The sequence below is a fragment of the Aquarana catesbeiana genome, linkage group LG08 (assembly GCF_042186555.1).
Source record: "Aquarana catesbeiana isolate 2022-GZ linkage group LG08, ASM4218655v1, whole genome shotgun sequence".
NCBI lineage: Eukaryota > Metazoa > Chordata > Amphibia > Anura > Ranidae > Aquarana > Aquarana catesbeiana.
In genome coordinates, this window is record NC_133331.1 from 273,073,804 (window position 1) to 273,092,487 (window position 18,684).

General features: G+C 43.0%; 1 protein-coding gene across 1 annotated transcript in view; it reads right to left on the minus strand.

Annotated features, from left to right (window-relative positions):
• Positions 1 to 835: 835 nt before the first annotated feature.
• The window catches only part of ZNF488 (zinc finger protein 488), a 47,594-nt gene continuing 29,745 nt past the window's right edge, over positions 836 to 18,684 (minus strand). The window contains exons 2-3 of the mRNA XM_073595266.1: positions 6,268 to 6,484; positions 836 to 2,008 (exon numbers count right to left, since the gene is read on the minus strand). Of these exons, the coding sequence (XP_073451367.1) occupies positions 1,251 to 2,008; positions 6,268 to 6,394 (885 nt within the window). The 5' untranslated portion in view covers positions 6,395 to 6,484 and the 3' untranslated portion in view covers positions 836 to 1,250. The remainder of the gene's footprint in view (positions 2,009 to 6,267; positions 6,485 to 18,684) is intronic.

Consider the following 18,684-nt stretch of genomic DNA (forward strand, 5'->3'; position numbering starts at 1 on the left):
TCAGGCCTTTTTTAAAACCATCTACTGAGCTGGCCAGTACCAGTTCTTGTGGGAGTCTATGCCACATTTTCACAGCTCTTACTGTGATGACACCTTTCCAAATGTGAAGGTTAAATCTCTTTTTACTAGCTTTAGAAACTACAGCTTGGCACATAATGCTGTTATTAAGTCCATGATCTACCAGAACACCAACATGCTTCTCCACCATTGACTCCCCCAGTTTCTCTACTCCTAGTGCGTATGATGCATGCATGTTTTAGCCCCCAAGTGCACAACTTTACATTTATCAACATCAAATCCCATTTGTCACACAGTTGCCCAATTAAATAGTGCATTGCTTACCTCCTCATAAAAAGAAACCAGATTTGTTTGACAATTTTGGTATTTCGTGAACCTATGCTGATTATTGCTTAAAACATTATTTTCTAGCAAAAACTCTTCTATATGGTCCTTTATTAAACTCTCAAGTATTTTCCTGACTGTAGAAGTTAAACTAACCAGTTTGTAGTACACCAATGTACTGTGAACTTTTGCTATAGCAATTATTAGCAGGGGTTTCCTGAGCATTAAAAGTTATTTCAAGGGTGTTAAAAATGTTAAAAATGCTGCTGTAGAGAATTTTGCTTCTTGTGGAATCAGTGGTTTTTCTGTAGAGTTGGACACTCATCCATGGGAGCCAGAATTAGAGCTCTACGATAAGCAGGGAGCATCATCTTTGCTGATTGCAGCGATATGAATCTGATTTTGCAGAGGGGAATGTTGTACCTCTGCAGAGGGACCACTCCTTCTACACAGAGAGCAAGGGTTCTGGGACCAGCTTTTCTACTGGCTTTTCTACAGGCTGTGGCTGTTTTTTTAAAGGAAGCAAAGTGTAAAACTTTGCACACCTTTTTGTTTTGATGCATGTGGAATGTTTTTAGCTGCTTTAAGCTTAAAGTTTAGTTTGGATTTAATCTGGGGATATCATTTGACTGCCTGCTTGGTTCAGAAAGGAGTTGTTCTACCCATTAATGCACAGTGGACTACAGTTGCTTAGTTAACTAGGATTTTTTCTGCCTTCCTCTGACCCAAAACTGCTGGAGTTTGTGAGAGGTTCTCCTTGATAAGCCTTTGCCTCTGTAATTGTGTGTCCTGAAATCTATTCAATATTACACAAAACATAAAAGCACCCTATGTGCATTGCATTGCAAATCTCCCCATTGGACCCTTTGTATATCCTCCACGAATTAACAGATGGAGCAAGCGATTCCTCAGCAATGGGAAGTCATGTGACGGGACAAGTGGTGACGTTCTCTAAAGTAGGCATAACAAACAGGACAGGACAGTTGCAGCTCTCTTGGTCTTTTTCCCAGGATGGTACCACCTCTCTCCTTGTGTCGTGATCGCATATGAAGGACAAGATCAGAGGTCATACGAAAGGAAAGTCTGCATTTGGCACACCAGATTTGTGCCGTAGACCCAAGGGTTGTGAAGGTTGGAGGAAGCACCTGTGGAGGGTTTGGCATCTCAGATTTAGGCCAGATTTCTGGTGTGGGAAGAAAGGAATTTGCTAGTGCCAAGAAATCATAAGACATTAGAAGATCATTCTTCACTGCTGTGGTGTCTATTGTATCACTTATAAAAGATTCAACTCCTAAACTCTTACTAGATTTAAAGAGAGTGCTAGTTTTATTTCCTAGTCTTGCTGGAACAGGTGAGAAGGCGCTGCCCATAAAGTTTATCCGTGTGCCTCCTGTACCCTGAAGTCCACTTGTTCTATAAACTTCTTTAAATGCACTCAGCTTATGTTCAGACATTTCTGTCTTTACCTTCCACCATGCTCCACCTTTCCATTCCAATCCAACTAAAGACTCTTCACGCTTGTTAGATTCATCCATTTGGTTGGTTTTCTCAAGCAATACTGTTTTCTCATTGTCCAAATGGTTAGTCCGTTCCTGCTCCACGTCCCTTGCCAGGCTGTGGAAGTTGGTCCCACGTTTTAGGCATTTAAAGGCTATATTATCCCTTTCTGCAGGAAAAAAATAAACCATATGGGTAAGTGGAATTCTCTTTGACCTTGCATAAAAGATGTTGAGTACATGCAATTAAAAAAAAAAATTCTTTGTTTTAGGATTTGAATACCTTTATAGGAGTAATATAAAATAAAATGTAGATTAGTTTACATATGCACCTGAGATTTTTAAAACGTTTTTTCAAGGTTGGAAAGTAAATTTAACAATAATAATGAGCAATATAAAAGAAGTTCATTGTCAAGGATTACAGATTGTCAGGGTCACTTAAGTGCTCCTGCTCCTCATTCTAGCATCCGAGTGTTGGCTGTTGCATTCTCCCTGTATGTGTTCACCTGCAAGATGATTGATCTGGTCAGTCACCTGATATAAGCAAACTGAACACTCTATCCCTTGCTTGTGATAGAGACATTGGACTATTTCCTGAACTCAGCCTGTCTGGATCGGATATTGGACTATTCCCTGAACTCAGCCTGCTTTTTACCTGGACTGTTATAGAACCATGCTATTGGTCTGTTACTGTCTGCTACTGCTAGTAGTCTGTTTGCTCTGTTCACGTCTGCCCTGGTGTGGTAGCCAGGCACTATAGCATTGTGTATAAGTCCTGGGGGCAACCATGTCCTGGTAGGCCTGCTTGCCTTAAGGGAAAGGGGGCTGCTATAGGTGAAGCACACAGTAGCTAAATTCTGTGAAGACGGAGGGCTTTCAACCTTTTTTCAGGGCTATCTGCACACTCGTGTTTCAGCTATCTGGCTTGACTCCTGCGACATGTCCCCGGTCAACCAGCCCGACCTTGCGGATCCATGGACCCCTGCCCAGTCGGATGGTCTTGTGCTGGATGTCCAGCTTGCCTTTGAGGGTCCGGGGGCCCCTCCTCAGGGGGGGTAAAGTCAGGATCACTTAAGTGCTCCTGCTCCTCATTCCAGCATCTGGGCGTTGGCTGTTGCATTCTCCCTGTCTGTGTTCACCTGCAAGATGAATGATCTGGTCAGTCACCTGATATAAGCAAACCGAACACTCTATCCCTTGCTTATGATAGAGACAGTATACCTGCATTGTTCCTGATCAAGCCTCCAATTTGTCTGCCCTGCTTTGCTATTGGACTTCCTTGTGTATGACCTGGATCGGATATTGGACTATTCCCTGAACTCAGCCTGCCTTTTACCTGGATCGGATATTGGACTATTCCCTGAACTCAGCCTGCCTTTTACCTGGGCTGTCATAGACTCACACTACCTGTCTGTTACTGCTAGTAGTCTGTTGTTTGCTCTGTTCGCGTCTGCCCTGGTGTGGTGGCCAGGCACAATAGCATTGTGTATAAGTCCTGGGGGCAACCAAGTACAAGTAGGCCTGCTTGCCTTAAGGGAAAGGGGGCTGCTATAGGTGAAGCACCCGATAGCTAGCTATAATGTCTGACCACCTGTGTTGGGGTAGATGTGGTGTTCATGGCACAGATGAATGAAAGAGAAACAGAGCACAAACAACCCCCCTAATGAGAAACTGCATTTCAAATTCCTGATATGTGCCTGCTGTATCATGTACTTGTATGAAAATGTATCTTGTTCTTTTTTTTTGCTTCCTTTCTGTGAAATCTCTGGTGTTCCAGACAGTCCCTCTGCGTTCCTGTTAAAAACTGACCACACTAGGCAAGAGAGCTCATCGTGGTCAGTTCCCTAGCTGTGCTGGGAACACAGGCTGCTCCAATGCTATGACTAAAGCTCACGTCAAAACGCATCAGCTGTTTGCTTTTTAATCCTCATATGTAGCCAATACATTTTTGCAACAAAAACTTTGGAGTTGCCTGCACTTCTCTGTTATATATTGCCCTCCTCCAATGATTAGACTTGTCCTGACACGTCCCCCTTCACAGCCTTTCACTGGGAAAATCAGTGTTCTGTTGCTTCTTCTCCCCCTAGTTCTTATGCAACTGAGAACAGAAGGAGCAGAGGGAATGTGATCTCTTATAAAAAAGGAAAAAAGGCTAGTTAAGTTTTTTATTTTTTTTTAATAAATATACACAAATGTTTGCCTTTCCTTTCAATTTTAAACTGAATGGGATGTTTTACAAGGTGATCATTTACAATCGCTTTAAATAAAAAAATGCAATAAAAAAATAAATAAATAACAAACAACTCATGTGTAATATATTTGTGCTTCTCCTACAAAATGATATATATACTGAAGGTGCTGCTGCTTAAGATAGCCAGAATACTTCAGCTAAAACAGTGTAAGATAGAAATAAGCGTGCTACCCAAAAGAAAGATACAAACAAAAGTATTATATATTGTGTCCATAAAAAATAATAAACCTGAAAAATTAGCCCCAAAAAAGTTGTTCAGTGTTTAAAACTTAAACAAGTGAAAAAAATCAATATTCACTCGATGTGTTCTCCTTCAAATAAAACCACAGCCACTTATTGGGAAGATTGGGATGTCTCCCAAATAATCAGCTGGGGTGGGGGTGGGGTGGGGGGCTTGCTGGACCAGAGAGGTGAAATTACAGTGAAGGAAAAAAGTTTTTGGTCCCCCGCTGATTTTGTACGTTTACCCACTGACAAATAAATGACCAGTCTATAATTTTAATGGTAGCTTTATTTTAACAGTGAGAGACAGGATAGCAGCAAAAATATCCAGAAAAATGCATTTCAAAAAAGTTATAAATTGATTTGCATTTTAATGAGTGAAATAAATATTTGAATCCTATCAATCAGCTAGATTTATGGCTCCCAGGTGTATTCTATACAGGTAATGAGCTGAGATTAGGAGCACTCTCTTAAAGGGGGTGCTCCTAATCTCAGCTTGTTACCTGTATAAAAGACAACTGTCCACAGAAGCAATTAATCAATCAGATTCTAATCTCTCCACCATGGTCAAGACCAAAGAACTGTCCAGGGATGTCAGGGACAAGATTGTAGACCTACACAAGACTGCAATGGGCTACAAGACCCTTGCCAAGCAGCTTGGTGAGAGGGTGACAACCGTTGGTGCGATTATTTGCAAATGGAAGAAACACAAAATAACTGTCAATGTCCCTGAGTCCTGGGCTCCATGCAAGATCTCACCTCGTGGAGTTTCAAAGATCATGGGAACGGTGAGGAATCAGCCCAGAACTACACGGGAGAATCTTGTCAATGATCTCAAGGCAGCTGGGACCATAGTCACCAAGAAAACAATTGGTAACACACTACGCCGTGAAGGACTGTAATCCTGCAGCGCCCACAAGGTCCCCCTGCTCAAGAAAGCACATGTACGGGCCCATCTGAAGTTTGCTAATGAACATCTGAATGATTCAGAGTAGAACTGGATGAAAGTGTTGTGGTCAGATTAGAACAAAATCGAGCTCTTTGGCATCAACTCAACTCGCTGTGTTTGAAGGAGGAGGAATGCTGCCTATGACCCCAAGAACACCATCCCCACCATCAAACATGAAGGTGGAAACATTATGCTTTTGGGGTGTTTTAATGCTAAGGCGACAGAACAACTTCACCGCATCAAAGGGATGATGGACAGGGCCATGTAACGTTAAATCTTGGGTGAGAACCTCCTGGAGTGGCCTAGCCAGTCTCCAGACCTTAATCCCAATATTTGGAGGGAGCTGAAGGTTCAAGTTATCAAACATCAGCTTTGAAATCTTAATAACTTGGAGAGAATCTTCAAAGCAGAGTGGGACAAAATCCCTTGTGAAATGTGTGCAAACCTGGAGGCCAACTACAAGAAACGTTTGACCTCTGTGATTGCCAACAAGGGTTTTGCCACCAAGTACTAAGTCATGTTTTGCAAAGGAGTCAAATAATTATTTCACTCATTAAAATGCAAATCAATTTATAACTTTTTTGAAATGCATTTTTCTGGATATTTTTATTGTTATTTTGTCTATCATTGATAAAATAGACCTACCATTAAAATTATAGATTGATCATTTCTTTGTCAGTTGGCAAACGTACAAAATCAGCAGGGGATACTTTTTTCCCATCATTGTAGAAGGCTATATATTATTCAGTTTATATTGAATGATATATAATATGATATGATATATAATACTGTAGGTAGCAGTTCAAGACTGCACATGAAAGGAGTGCTAATGCCATGCTTCTCCATCACCTTTCCAGTTTCTCCGCAGCACCTTAAAACTGCCACCTAAAATTGTAAACTTGTGTCAATATAGCTAAACATCTACATTTTAAGGAAGGGCTCCAGCCGAAAGTATTAATTTAAAGGACCTCCGTAAACATAATTGTGGCAACAACTCATGTACTCACCAGAACTAACTGTTCGGAACTCTTGTAGATCTAACATCCTGGCGATCTGTCCATCATACCAAACCAAAACCTGGTCACTCTTCTGTACAAGGCGATGAGTTTTAAGTGTAGCTAATCCTCTCTCCATTATGTTTTCTAGTGCTATTTCTATAGGATCAGAAGAAGACTTAACCCGTTGCAACCGCCGTATACCAGCTTCCTGTGTCGGGGTGTCCACCTACAAAATAAGACCATACCTAGTTGAGGTGAATTCATTTAATCAAGGAAGGTACAGTAAAATACGTTCATATAAACGTTTGGAATATGGAGTGTTTAGGTATTATCAAAATGAAATTAGAATTACTTTTCATTCAGGAAAATGCCATGATGAACATGCAGAGAAATTTGATTTTCTTGACTTCTTCGACCTCTTTAAATTCTATGTGGCCAGGACTTTTTAGTATATCATAGGGGTATGCACCAGGAATAATTCTATGTTACTATGTAATTGAAGCTTCAGTTAGTCAGCTATATTTAATAACGCATTCTTTATTTTAAAACGATATTAAAGAGTTACTAAACCCACAACAGTAAGATCAGTCTGTATATGCAATAAAGCATGCTTGTTATACTCAATGCATTATCCTCTGCATTGTGTAAAAGGGCTGTTTTATTCTGCCTTGTTTGTTTCTCCCTTTCCTCCACAGTCCCCAATCCATCTCCTGATAGAACTGAGCCACTCTGCACATGCTCAGTTTGGTGTGTATTGCTAGAGAGTTGTTTTTCTGTGAGGGTGCATGTGATCAGCACAGGGCCAATCAGCACTGTCCAGACAGAGGGTCAGGGGTCCTGCCGCCTCATAGGACAGTCAGAAGAGAATGAAAACTCCTCCTACAAGCTTTAACTAGTGCTTGGCCAGACACTGATAGAAGTCACAAGACTGCTATATATTGCTGATGAGAAAAGGTACTTAGCAGTTTATATTTACTAAAATAACTGCACTTCCATGTACTGTGGGAGACCAGATATAGTGAATGCAGGGTCCTGGGTTTAGTAACAAGTTAAATTTAAAACCACAATGCATTAAAATGCATCTTACCAATCATTAGATGTGGTGGCTGCACCCGTTTTCTTTTCTTTGGCTTTCCCCCTTTGTTTTCAACTGGTGATCTAGCCAGTAACACACCTCCTGTATTAGTGAGACACAACTCTAGATGAATATGCAGAGGATGCACAGCAGACAGCAGCATTGTCAGTCTGGGGGGGAGGGGAGTGTTAAATGTATTAGCAGATTTAGTACCACTAACAAATTAAAGCCAAACTCCGGCTCAGACTTTATAATCAGTTACAGCAAGCAATTTGCTTTTCCTGTTAGGATAAAGGTTTTGCATGAATAAATAAAAGCTGATCATTTTGATTACCCCTGCCAGTATTAAGTGTCCTTAATGTAAACCGATACATTCTGCTGGAGAGTTTGTGCCAACAAAAGACTTGCTGGTTGGATTACCAGATGAAAATAGAAGAAAGAAAGCCTTAAAAAATGAATTGGTATACTGAAATATAATAATTGTTTGCTTTTGGGTTTATTATTCTTTAAAACTATATCCTTCTTTTTATTAAAACTGGAGTTTTGTCATCATCATAAGGAAATACAAATAAAAACATCAAAGAACTATTATGCCGCATACACACGAGCGGTTTTGCCGTCGGAATAAACTCTGAAGGTTTCTCCGACGGAATTCCGCTCAAGCTGTCTTGCATACACACGGTCACTCCAAATTCCGACCGCCAAGAACGCGGTGACGTACAAGACGTACGACGGAACAACGCGCACGACGTCTCGTACTTGCTTCAGAGCATGCATCATTTTTGGTTTGTCGGAACAGCATACAGACGAGCGGTTTTCCCGATAGGAATTTGTTCCGTCGGAAAAATATAGAACATGTTCTCTATCTAAGTCTGTCTGAATTTTCAACGTAAAAAGTCAGATGGGGCATACACATGGTCGGAATATAGAATGAAAAGCTCCCATCGGACCTTTCCTGACGGACATTCCGCTCGTGTGTTTGCGGCATAAGGCACACAGTTCACCAAATTATGTCAACCAAAAAAAAGAAAAACAGTATTGTACATCAAGAGTATTCAAAGCAGGCATGATACACATCTACCTGGGGATCAGGTAGTTGAATTTAATGTATCAGGACTCAGCAGGATGAGAATCAGTGGCAGTGTGTCCATAAGGGCGTACGGGCGCCGCCCCCTCTCTCCTGCCACCACCTCTAGCACCAATAGATAGATTCATGCATTGCATGAATCTATCTATGGCTGCTGCTGCCACCCCCTATTCAGGCACCCTGCCCCTTTTCGGGCGCAGGGCGCCTGAATTACAGCAGCAGGGGGTGGTTCCCTTTTCTAACACAGCTGAGTGACCCGCGAGCGCCATTCTGGGCTCTCCCAGGTCACTCAGCTGTGTTAAAAAAGCAAATGAATATTCACTTTCCTAACACTAAACCGCCTCTCCGCCAATCAGGTGCTCGGATCTGTTACCTGTCACCTGATTGGCTGAAACGACAGGCGCTGTGATTGGACGCCAGGCGCCCAATCATAGCAGAGGACTGGTGGAGAGGATATGAGAAGACATCGAAGAGCTGTCCCACCGAGACAGGGTAAGTACAGGCGGCGGGGGGCACACTGGCAGCATTTGATATAGCACAGTGGCTGCGTTTGATGGGACACAGTGGGAGAAGTTGATGGGTACAGTGGCGGCAATTGATGGGCACAGTGACTGCGTTTTATGGGGCACAGTGGCTGCATTTTATAGGGCACAGTGGCTGCATTTAGGGGCACAGTGGCTGACTTTGATGGCACAGTGACAGCAATTGATGGGCACAGTGGCGGCAATTGATGGGCACAGTGACTGCATTTTATGGGGCACAGTGGCTGCATTTAATGGCACAGTGGCTGACTTTGATGGCACAGTGGTGGCAATTGATGGGCACAGTGGCTGCATTTGATGGCGCAGTGGCTGCGTTTGATGGGCACAGTGGCAGCAATTGATGGGCACAGTGGCTGCATTTTATGGGGCACAGTGGCTGCATTTGATGGCACAGTGGCTGTGTTTGATGGCACAGTGGCGACCATTGATGGGCGCAGTGGTGGCAATTGATGGGCACAGTGGCTGCATTTGATTGACTCAGTGGCGGCCATTGATGGGCACAGTGGCGGCAATTGATGGGTACAGTGATTGCGTTTGATGGCACAGTGGCAGCAATTGATGGGCACAGTGGCTGCGATTGATGGCACAGTGGCTGCATTTGATGGCACAGTGGCTGCGTTTGATGGCACAGTGGCAACAATTGATGGGCACAGTGGCTGCGATTGATGGCACGGTGGCTGCATTTGATGGCACAGTGGCTGCGTTTGATGGCACAGGGGCAACAATTGATGGGCACAGTGGCTGCGATTGATGGCACAGTGGCTGCGTTTGATGGCACAGTGGCTGCGATTGATGGCACAGTGGCTGCGATTGATGGCACAGTGGCTGCGTTTGATGGCACAGTGGCAACAATTGATAGGCACAGTGGCTGCGATTGATGGCACGGTGGCTGCATTTGATGGCACAGTGGCTGCGTTTGATGGCACAGGGGCAACAATTGATGGGCACAGTGGCTGCGATTGATGGCACAGTGGCTGCGTTTGATGGCACAGTGGCTGCGATTGATGGCACAGTGGCTGCGTTTGATGGCACAGTGGCTGCGTTTGATGGCACAGTGGCTGCAAGTGATGGGGTTTTTTTCAGACTTTTTCAGTTTGTTTGCGCCCCCCCCAAAAAATGTTGAGCTCCAGCCGCCACTGATGAGAGTCATATGAGAGGAAGAGTTTTTTTAGTATGATGGCTTGTGCATTCCATTCCTGTGATAATTACATGGATTCTTCAGATAGTTTACATTGTTTCTTACCAGATATACATTATTCTTGGCCAGTTCAAGAATGATTACTGTCACTGAAATGTTTTTTTCTTTCAAATTCATTGTTCAGTTCAGGCAGCAGCCACAATTCCGGCTGATCATCTTCCTGTCAAATCGATTACCTGCTTCCTCTTTTCTTGTGTCAGGTTACAGAAAAGGCCATTTGAAGCTGGCAGCTCCCTCGGGCTGGTATGCCACGTGAATAGAAACAAACAATGATGGCCTACAAGGAGCAATGTCAATGTTTGTTTAATAAAAATGTACTGGAAGATTATTGTGTCTGAAGCTTTAAAGAATTTTGGGGGTGGTTTAAAACTGAAGTTGTGACTCACAGAAACCAGAGTCAGCCTTTTTATCTACTGCCATTCATTTAGATCTGGGCTGTAATCCTAATTCTGCGCTAATTAGAAAGTCACTGACCTCAACTGATGGTGCAGGAGGGCTTTTAAAAGGTTTTAGAGGATGCATTCTGTATTTACACCAGTGATTCTCAAACTGTGTGCCGCGCCACGTGAGATTTGCAGGTATGCCGTGGGAGTTTTGAAAAATATTTAAAATTGATAACGTTTTGAAACCTTGAGCATAACAAAAAATTAAATGGTAAATCAATGACTCAAAAGTTAAAAAAAACGAACCACTTCAATACCGGGCACTTTCATCCCCTTCCTTCCCAGGCTAAAATCAGCGCTCTTGCACTATCAATAGGAATTGCGTGGTCATACAACACTGTACCCAAATGAAATTTTTATCATTTTGTTCACACAAATAGAGATTTCTTTTGGTGGTATTTATTCACAAATCATTTTTTTTTATTTCCTGCGATATAAGCGAAAAAATGAGCGGAAATAAAAAAAAAAAAATAATACTTTCTGTTTTAAAAGAAATCCAATAAAATCTAATTTTGTCATAAATTTAAGCTAAAATGTATTCTGCTACATGTCTTTGGTAAAAAAATCCCATTAAGTGTATAATAATTGGTTTGTGTGATCACGTCTAGATGTACGCAGATGATCATGTACAGATGTGCGCAGATCATCATTAGGACATATGATTTTAGTGTTACAAATATGGGGGACAGGTTTTTTTACTGTGTGGGGACAGTGTTTTGGGGACACTATTTTGGGGACATTGTGTGTTTACATTGTGTGGGGACACTGTGCCAGTGGTCAGTGTGTAAAAAGCTGTAAAAAACAGCTCATACTCACTGATCACCGACTGGCTGCAGCGAACTGCTCTCCTCTCCTCACTGACAACTTCCACGTGAGGAGAGGAGAGCCGATCGCCTAGCAACCAGCTCTCTATTTACATCACATGACGGCTGTGATTGGACACAGCTGTCATGTGATCAGGAGGGCCAATCACAGAGCCCTCCTGCCGATCGGAGATGCGCCGTGTCAGGGTGACACAAGCGCATTGGGATTGCGCCGCTGCTCGGGCACGTGCGCACGATCCCCTTCTTTCTGAGGGACATTCCTGAACATCCACTCAGAGGGAGGAAGCCCCAACCCGTTCATATATGTGCAGTGGCCCGTGGGAGGTGGTTATCATATAAAAACGCAATCTCTGTCAGTCTGTCATCCATTGGTTCCTTTTGTAACGCGAGTCTTGTGCGAGATCTTGGGAGAACTCGATCGCTCCAATTATATTATTATAATACAGACCGTTCCATTTGTCGACTTTGGAGCTTCAATTTGATTTGCTCTCGAAAGCAGGCACATCCTTCACATTAAATTTCAAATTAAATATATATATATAAAAATAAATACATTCTTCACTGAAAAAATTGTAAAACCTTTTCAGGTGTGCCGTGAAAATATTTAGATCTTTTTGGTGTGCCGCAAGATCAAAAAAGTTTGAGAAACACTGATTTACACCTTTCAGCTAGCAGGCAATGAGTGCTCCTAGGATTTCTGTGAATGTAGTGTGTAAATCCAGTTAGCTATAAGGCCTTGTTCATACAGCGTACACTGTGCGAGAGCCGTGTTTACCCACAAAGAGATGCACAGGTGTTCCATGCAACCCTGTGCAGGCAGTCCCATTGATGTATATTAGTAAGGTTGGGCTCAGGCATGTTCGCAACTCCACATGCCCGCACCCGCCAGGAAGCTGACACTGCGCAGCGCTAATCACAGGCAGTGAGACATTTCCCGATCTGTACAGCCACAGATCGGGAAATGTCTCACTGCCTGTGATTAGTGCTGCACAGTTGCAGCATCCTGGCATGCACAGGCACGTGGAGTTGCGAACACGCCTGAGCCCATCCTTACCTATTAGGATGCAGCGGCACCATGGACAAAGCCACTCCCCCCAATTCGGCATCTACACAGGTGCAGGGCCCGAAATGTACATTGCATTCGAGTCGGTACTCCCGCATGGAAATTGCAAGCAGTGGCTGTGTCCCTGGATCCGATGTGATCCAATAGACATTAATGGGACTGACTGCACAGGGATGTACAGAACACCTGTGCCTCCCCATGCAGGTAAACTAGGCCCTAGCAAGGTGTAGTACCTTGTGAATGATGCTAAACAGTCAGAAAGTAGAGATAATTGTCATGCTTCTATTAAAGCCCATTTGAACTTTTAACGTTTAAAGCTTATCCAATCATAAGAATTAAAATGTAATATAGTGCAGCTTACCAGTCCTTAGTGGGCATGGTAGCATTTGTTTTCTTTTTTTTGGTTAAAGCGTTTGTTACCCTAACACTTCATATTCTTGATATGTGCATGTACTTATACGAGAAAGTCTCCTGATCTCTTTGTATTGCTTCCTTTATGTGAAAACCTTGGTGTTCCTGCCAGTCCCTCTGCTTTCTCTCCTTGATCCGAGCACTACAGTGGGAGGGGCTGTGTTTACCCACTGGCGTCAGCCGGGAGGAGAGGAGAAGAGCGGCGGGTGGTCACGTGAGCGCCCAGCGGCGCTCTAAATAAGGTATTTCGCTGAATAATTTTTTAAAAACACACACATGCTTCACATTAGATCTTCATGTAAGAAAGGTGATTCCACGATTTGTCACTAGTAATTTTAACAGCTATAGCGGCCGGAGGGGCGGGGAAGAGATGGATAACACAGACTCCTGAGCTGACAGGCAGGGAGGGAGTGGAAGAGAGGAGAGACAGCGGATTGACGGAGGCACGTAATCTGACCACAGTAATCAGAGATCAGCAGCACATCAGCACAAACAAGGGGACACAGAAACTGTCAGGATCAACCAGATTTTTTTAGAACATAGAGAGGGACAAATGACACAGCACATGCACTATGTCTCGTATCCTGCTGTAAAGGATCATGTTGCAACCACTTTATTAATGTGGTTTCTGCATTGGTTTTTGTAGGCTTTTTTGCCTTGATTTTCACCTGTTTTTCTGGTCTGTAGGTCTGTAAAAGACCAATCTGTCCTGCAAAAGTGGCAGAGGGTTGGGACAAATCATTTAACACTGATCGGGGTGTTTACAATGGTCAGCTTATATTCAAGTGAAACCTTTATCCCAAAAGAATAAAAACTATTGCTGTAACTGCTTAAAAGAGTTTTCACTGGAGTTTGGCTTTAATGTGTTAGCCAAGTGCATCTAAATCTGCTAGTGAACCTAATGCCGTGTACACACGGGCGGACTTTTCGGCATCAAAGGTCCGACAGTCTTTCTGAAGGACTTTCGACGGACTTTCGAACGAACGGACTTGGCTACACATGATCACATCAAAGTCCGACGGATTCGTATGTGATGACGTACGACCGGACTAAAATAGGGAAGTCTATAGCCAGTAGCCAATAGCTGCCCTAGCGTCGGTTTTCGTCCGTCGGACTAGCAAACAGACTAGCGGATTTCTCGATATGAACTGGGTCTGGCGGAGTTCCGGCGGAAAGATTTGAAACATGTTCCAAATCTAAAGTCCGTCTGATTTTCGACCGAAAAAGTCCACTGCAGGTCCGATGAAGCCCACACACTGTGGGATTGTCTGACGGATTCGTCCCGTCGGACCAGTCCGGTCGAAAAGTCCACCCGTGTGTACATGGCTTAACACTATCCTCTCCCCAGATTGACTATGCTGCTGTTAAAAGGTGTCTCCACTCCTCTTCTATTCAAAGTGGTCACACCCTAAAACAGAAGTGTGTTAAGGCTCGATTCACACTTGTGCGATTTGTCACGTGACTTTGGACATCAAAGTCAAATGACTAGTCGTACCCCATTCTTTTCAATAGCACCCGTTCAAATCGGTGTGACTTAAAGTTGCAGCGACTTTGAAAAGGTGCCTGCACTACTTTGGTGTGACTTTTGATGCAACTTTGGTACAGAGAATGTAAAGTTAGATCAAAGTGGCACCGAAAGTTGTGTGAAAGTCTCGCTCCAAAGTTGTACTGGAAATTGTGCAACTTTGGGTGGCACAGAGGTATAGTGGTTAGCTCTTTCTCCTAGCAGCAAACGGGTCGCTGGTTTGAATCCCAACCACGACACTACCTGCCTGGAGTTTGCATGTTTTCCCTGTGCCTGCGTGGGTTTCCTCCGGGTACTCCTGTCTAAATTGGCCTGTTTATGTATGAATGTGAGTTAGAGACCTTAGATTGTAAGCTCCTTGAGGGTAGGGACCGATGTGAATGTACAATGTATATGTAAAGCACTGCGTAAATTGACAGCGCTATATAAGTATCTGAAATAAATAAACGTTTGGAGATGAGCTAATGTGAATGGAGCCTAATGGCTGGATCACCAGGTGGGAAAAAAAGCTAAAAAAAAGAAAAATAATGCAACCACCACATTTAAGGATTGAAATGCCGCGTATACACGGGTGGACTTTTCGACGGACTAGGTCTGGCGGACTTTTCGACGGACTTTCCGATGGACTTTCCGAATGAATGGACTTGCCTGCACACGATCAACCAAAGTCTGACGGATTCGTACGTGATGACGTATGACCAGACTAAAACAAGGAAGTTGATAGCCAGTAGCCAATAGCTGCCCTAGTGTCGGTTTTTGTCCGTCGGACTAGTATACAGACGAGCGGACTTTTCGACAAGGCAGGATTTCTCTTTAAATAAACATTACAATGCAGTATATTATCTGAGAAAGCATAGCCACAAATATTACATAGTTACATAGTAGGTGAGGTTGAAAAAAGACACAAGTCCATCAAGTCCAACCTATGTGTGTGATTGTATGTCAGTATTACATTGTACATCCCTGTATGTTGCGGTTGTTCAGGTGCTTATCTAATAGTTTCTTGAAACTATCGATGCTCCCCGCTGAGACCACTGCCTGTGGAAGGGAATTCCACATCCTTGCCGCTCTTACAGTAAAGAACCCTCTACGTAGTTTAATGTTAAACCTCTTTTCTTCTAATTTTAATGAGTGGCCACGTGTCTTGTTAAACTCCCTTCTGCGAAAACACAGTGGCAATATGCAAGCAGCTTGGTTAGGCCGCAATATAACAGAGATGAGGCAGGTTTTATCTTTGAATAAACATTAGAGTGTAATAAATAGAGACTATATTTAGGTTTTTTCACAGTAAGAGCTGTGAAAATGTGGAATAGGCTCCCTCCAGAGGTGGTTCTGGCCAGCTCAGTAGATTGCTTTAAGAAAGGCCTGGATTCTTTCCTAAATGTACAAAATATAATTGGGTACTAACATTTATACGTAAAGTTGATCCAGGGAAAATCCGATTGCCTCTCTGGGATCAGGAAGGAATTTTTCCCCTGCTGTAGCAAATTGGATCATGCTTTGCTGGGGTTTTTTCTCTGGATCAACTGTGGGTATAGGATTGAGTATATGGGATTGTATGATATATATATATATGTTTTTTAATGGTTGAACTATATGGACTTGTGTCTTTTTTTAACCTGACTAACTATGTAACTATATATATCCGCAAACATGCTGTAGCTGGACGGTATGCAAGTAGCATGGTTAGGCTGCAATATAAGAGAGATAGGCGGGGTTTATTTCAAAATAAACATTAGAGGGTATTACACGAGAGAAAAAAAGCCACAAATGTTTCCAGGGCTTTGGAATAGGCCAAAAACTGAGTCCCAGTGCAGGATTTACCCAGCAGCAAACATTAGAAATTGAGCATCTGTGGTCAAGCTGCGGAGACATTGTGTGGCATCTTTACAGTGCTGAAGCACCAGAAATGGTGCAATGCAGGATGCTGCCTGGAAGTGTTGCCAGCAGCCGGGCCTGGCCGCTGCAGTTTAAAGAAAAAATTTGAAAAGCATCATTGAGGCAGCCTATCAGGGATCAAAGGATTAGAGACACATTGGAGGGAATCCTATTGTCATCCTGCCTCCATCAGGAAGTGGTGCAAAGAGGTTCCTATGCAGCAATTACTCAAAGTGCAGCATTTTGGGCTTCCTCTGGGATGGTGGCATTAGATAAAGCCACCCATTGGCCTGTGCCTGTGCAGCTGCCAGCATCTCTAGACCAATGTGGTTCCAGTCCTTTAAGGCAAGGATCCTCAAACTACGTCCCTCCAGCAGGGGCGGACTGATAACTCATGGGGCCCCCGGGCAATCGGAGATTATGGGGCCCCCAGGTAATCAGAGATTATGGGGTCCCCAGGCAATCAGAGATTATGGGGCCACACAGTATACACACACACAGTATACAATCACATAGTATACACAGACAGATGTAAAAAAAAAACACAGTTTTTTACATACTGTCCCTGTTTTTACTGAGGCTGGTAACCCTGATGGGGCCCCCTAGTGACCCAGGGCCCTCGGGCAGTGCCCGAGTTGCTCAATGGTCAGTCCGCCCCTGCCCTCCAGCTGTTGCAGAACTACACATCCCATGAGGCATTGTAAAGCTCTGACATTCACAGACATGACTAGGCATGATGGGAATTGTAGTTCCTGAACAACTGGAGGGCCGTAGTTTGAAGACCCCTGCTTTAAGGGATACAAGCTGCAACATAGCATGGTAGCATTTATCCTGGGATGTTGTATATGCTCTGAGGCGCTTGAGGGGGAATTGCTGGCTCTGAGGTGTCAGGGAAAGAGACCAATGAGAAGGAGTGGGTACAGATGGTAGTGCCCGTCTCCCTACTAGGCAAGACAAGAGTTGGTGATCCGAGCAGAAGTTCAAGCCCCCCTCCCCTGCAGCTTTCTGTGACATATCACAGTTCCCAGAAAGCTACTGGACCATTCAGCGCGGCTCGCACATGCTTAGTGAGCAGCTGGCTATGAAGCCACAAGCAGTCACATCCAGCTAGCTAGCTACTGTTAGTATGCCAGCACCAGGGACCGAGGCCTGGTGAAGAAATCAGCTGGGTGAGGACAGCGCTCGTTCCTGGCACAAATGAGTGCCTGTTTATTATTTATTACAGTTTTTGTAGCTGCTGACTTTTACTTTTCAATCTCTTTCAATTCTCATTTTCTAATATGGTAGAAAAAAAAAAAAGAACAGTGAAGTAGAGGAGCAAATTAATTAGAAATTTGTTGTCCTGTCTTACAAATTGGCGAAAAAAGAAAGAGGATTAAAACTGGAGAAAATATCAGACATTTATAATTTGGCTTTATAACACACGTTGATGTTTTGGATAAAGGTTTGCAACAGATAAAAGTGGACAGTGAGACATAGAACGTAATTTCACTAAATTGTGTAGTGATGAAATTAGAACACAAGGTGGCGCATGCTTCCCACATATACAGTATGTACTGTATAGTATCTAGCAGGCAATAAGAAAAATATTGAAGCTCTAAATAAAAATAAAAGTATCCCACACTCCCTAATATACTGTAGGAGAAACTTCCGGCGATGGATCCATAGATAATACCCCTTTAAGTGTATTAGTTGTATAGGGGCCATCATCAGATAAAACCACAAGATATTGAGATTACAGTGGGGGGGGGGGGGGGTAGACAGTTAGGATAACTGTACTTTCTGTGACAGCACTCACCTAAAACAGACTTTTACAGTATAATTTTACTCTATTATTATTCTTTCTTTTACTCTATACCATTTGACGACAGTCTTGCATTTCTGTGTGCATATCTCCCTAACATCATAAGCTGAGAAAGAGGCACACCTTAAAAGAACAACGTATGTACGTGAAGAGTATGTACTTACTACGCTCCCAGGAATGTAACCCGCAGGGAAGTAATTTGCTATAAAATCATTGGTTAAATGTACAAATTATTTTTTTTCAACATTAATTTTACTTTATAATACATTTTAAAAATTACAAATGCAAGAATTTAACAATTTGATGTACTGTTTAATGTAGTGGATAAAAAAAAAAAAAAGGAAGAGGAAACCAACCAATAAGGAAATCCTGACAGCTTTTACCACATCCCAATTGTGATTAGAAAAAAGGAAGGGGGTGCCCCAAGGGGATGGTGTGGGTAAAAGGGTGGACAGGATATTGGCAATATAATCATAGAAGATGTATAAAAAAATATCAATTTTATTGAATATATACAAAATAGAATAAAATATACAATAAACATCTAAAATCATGAAATTCAAATACATGCACAAT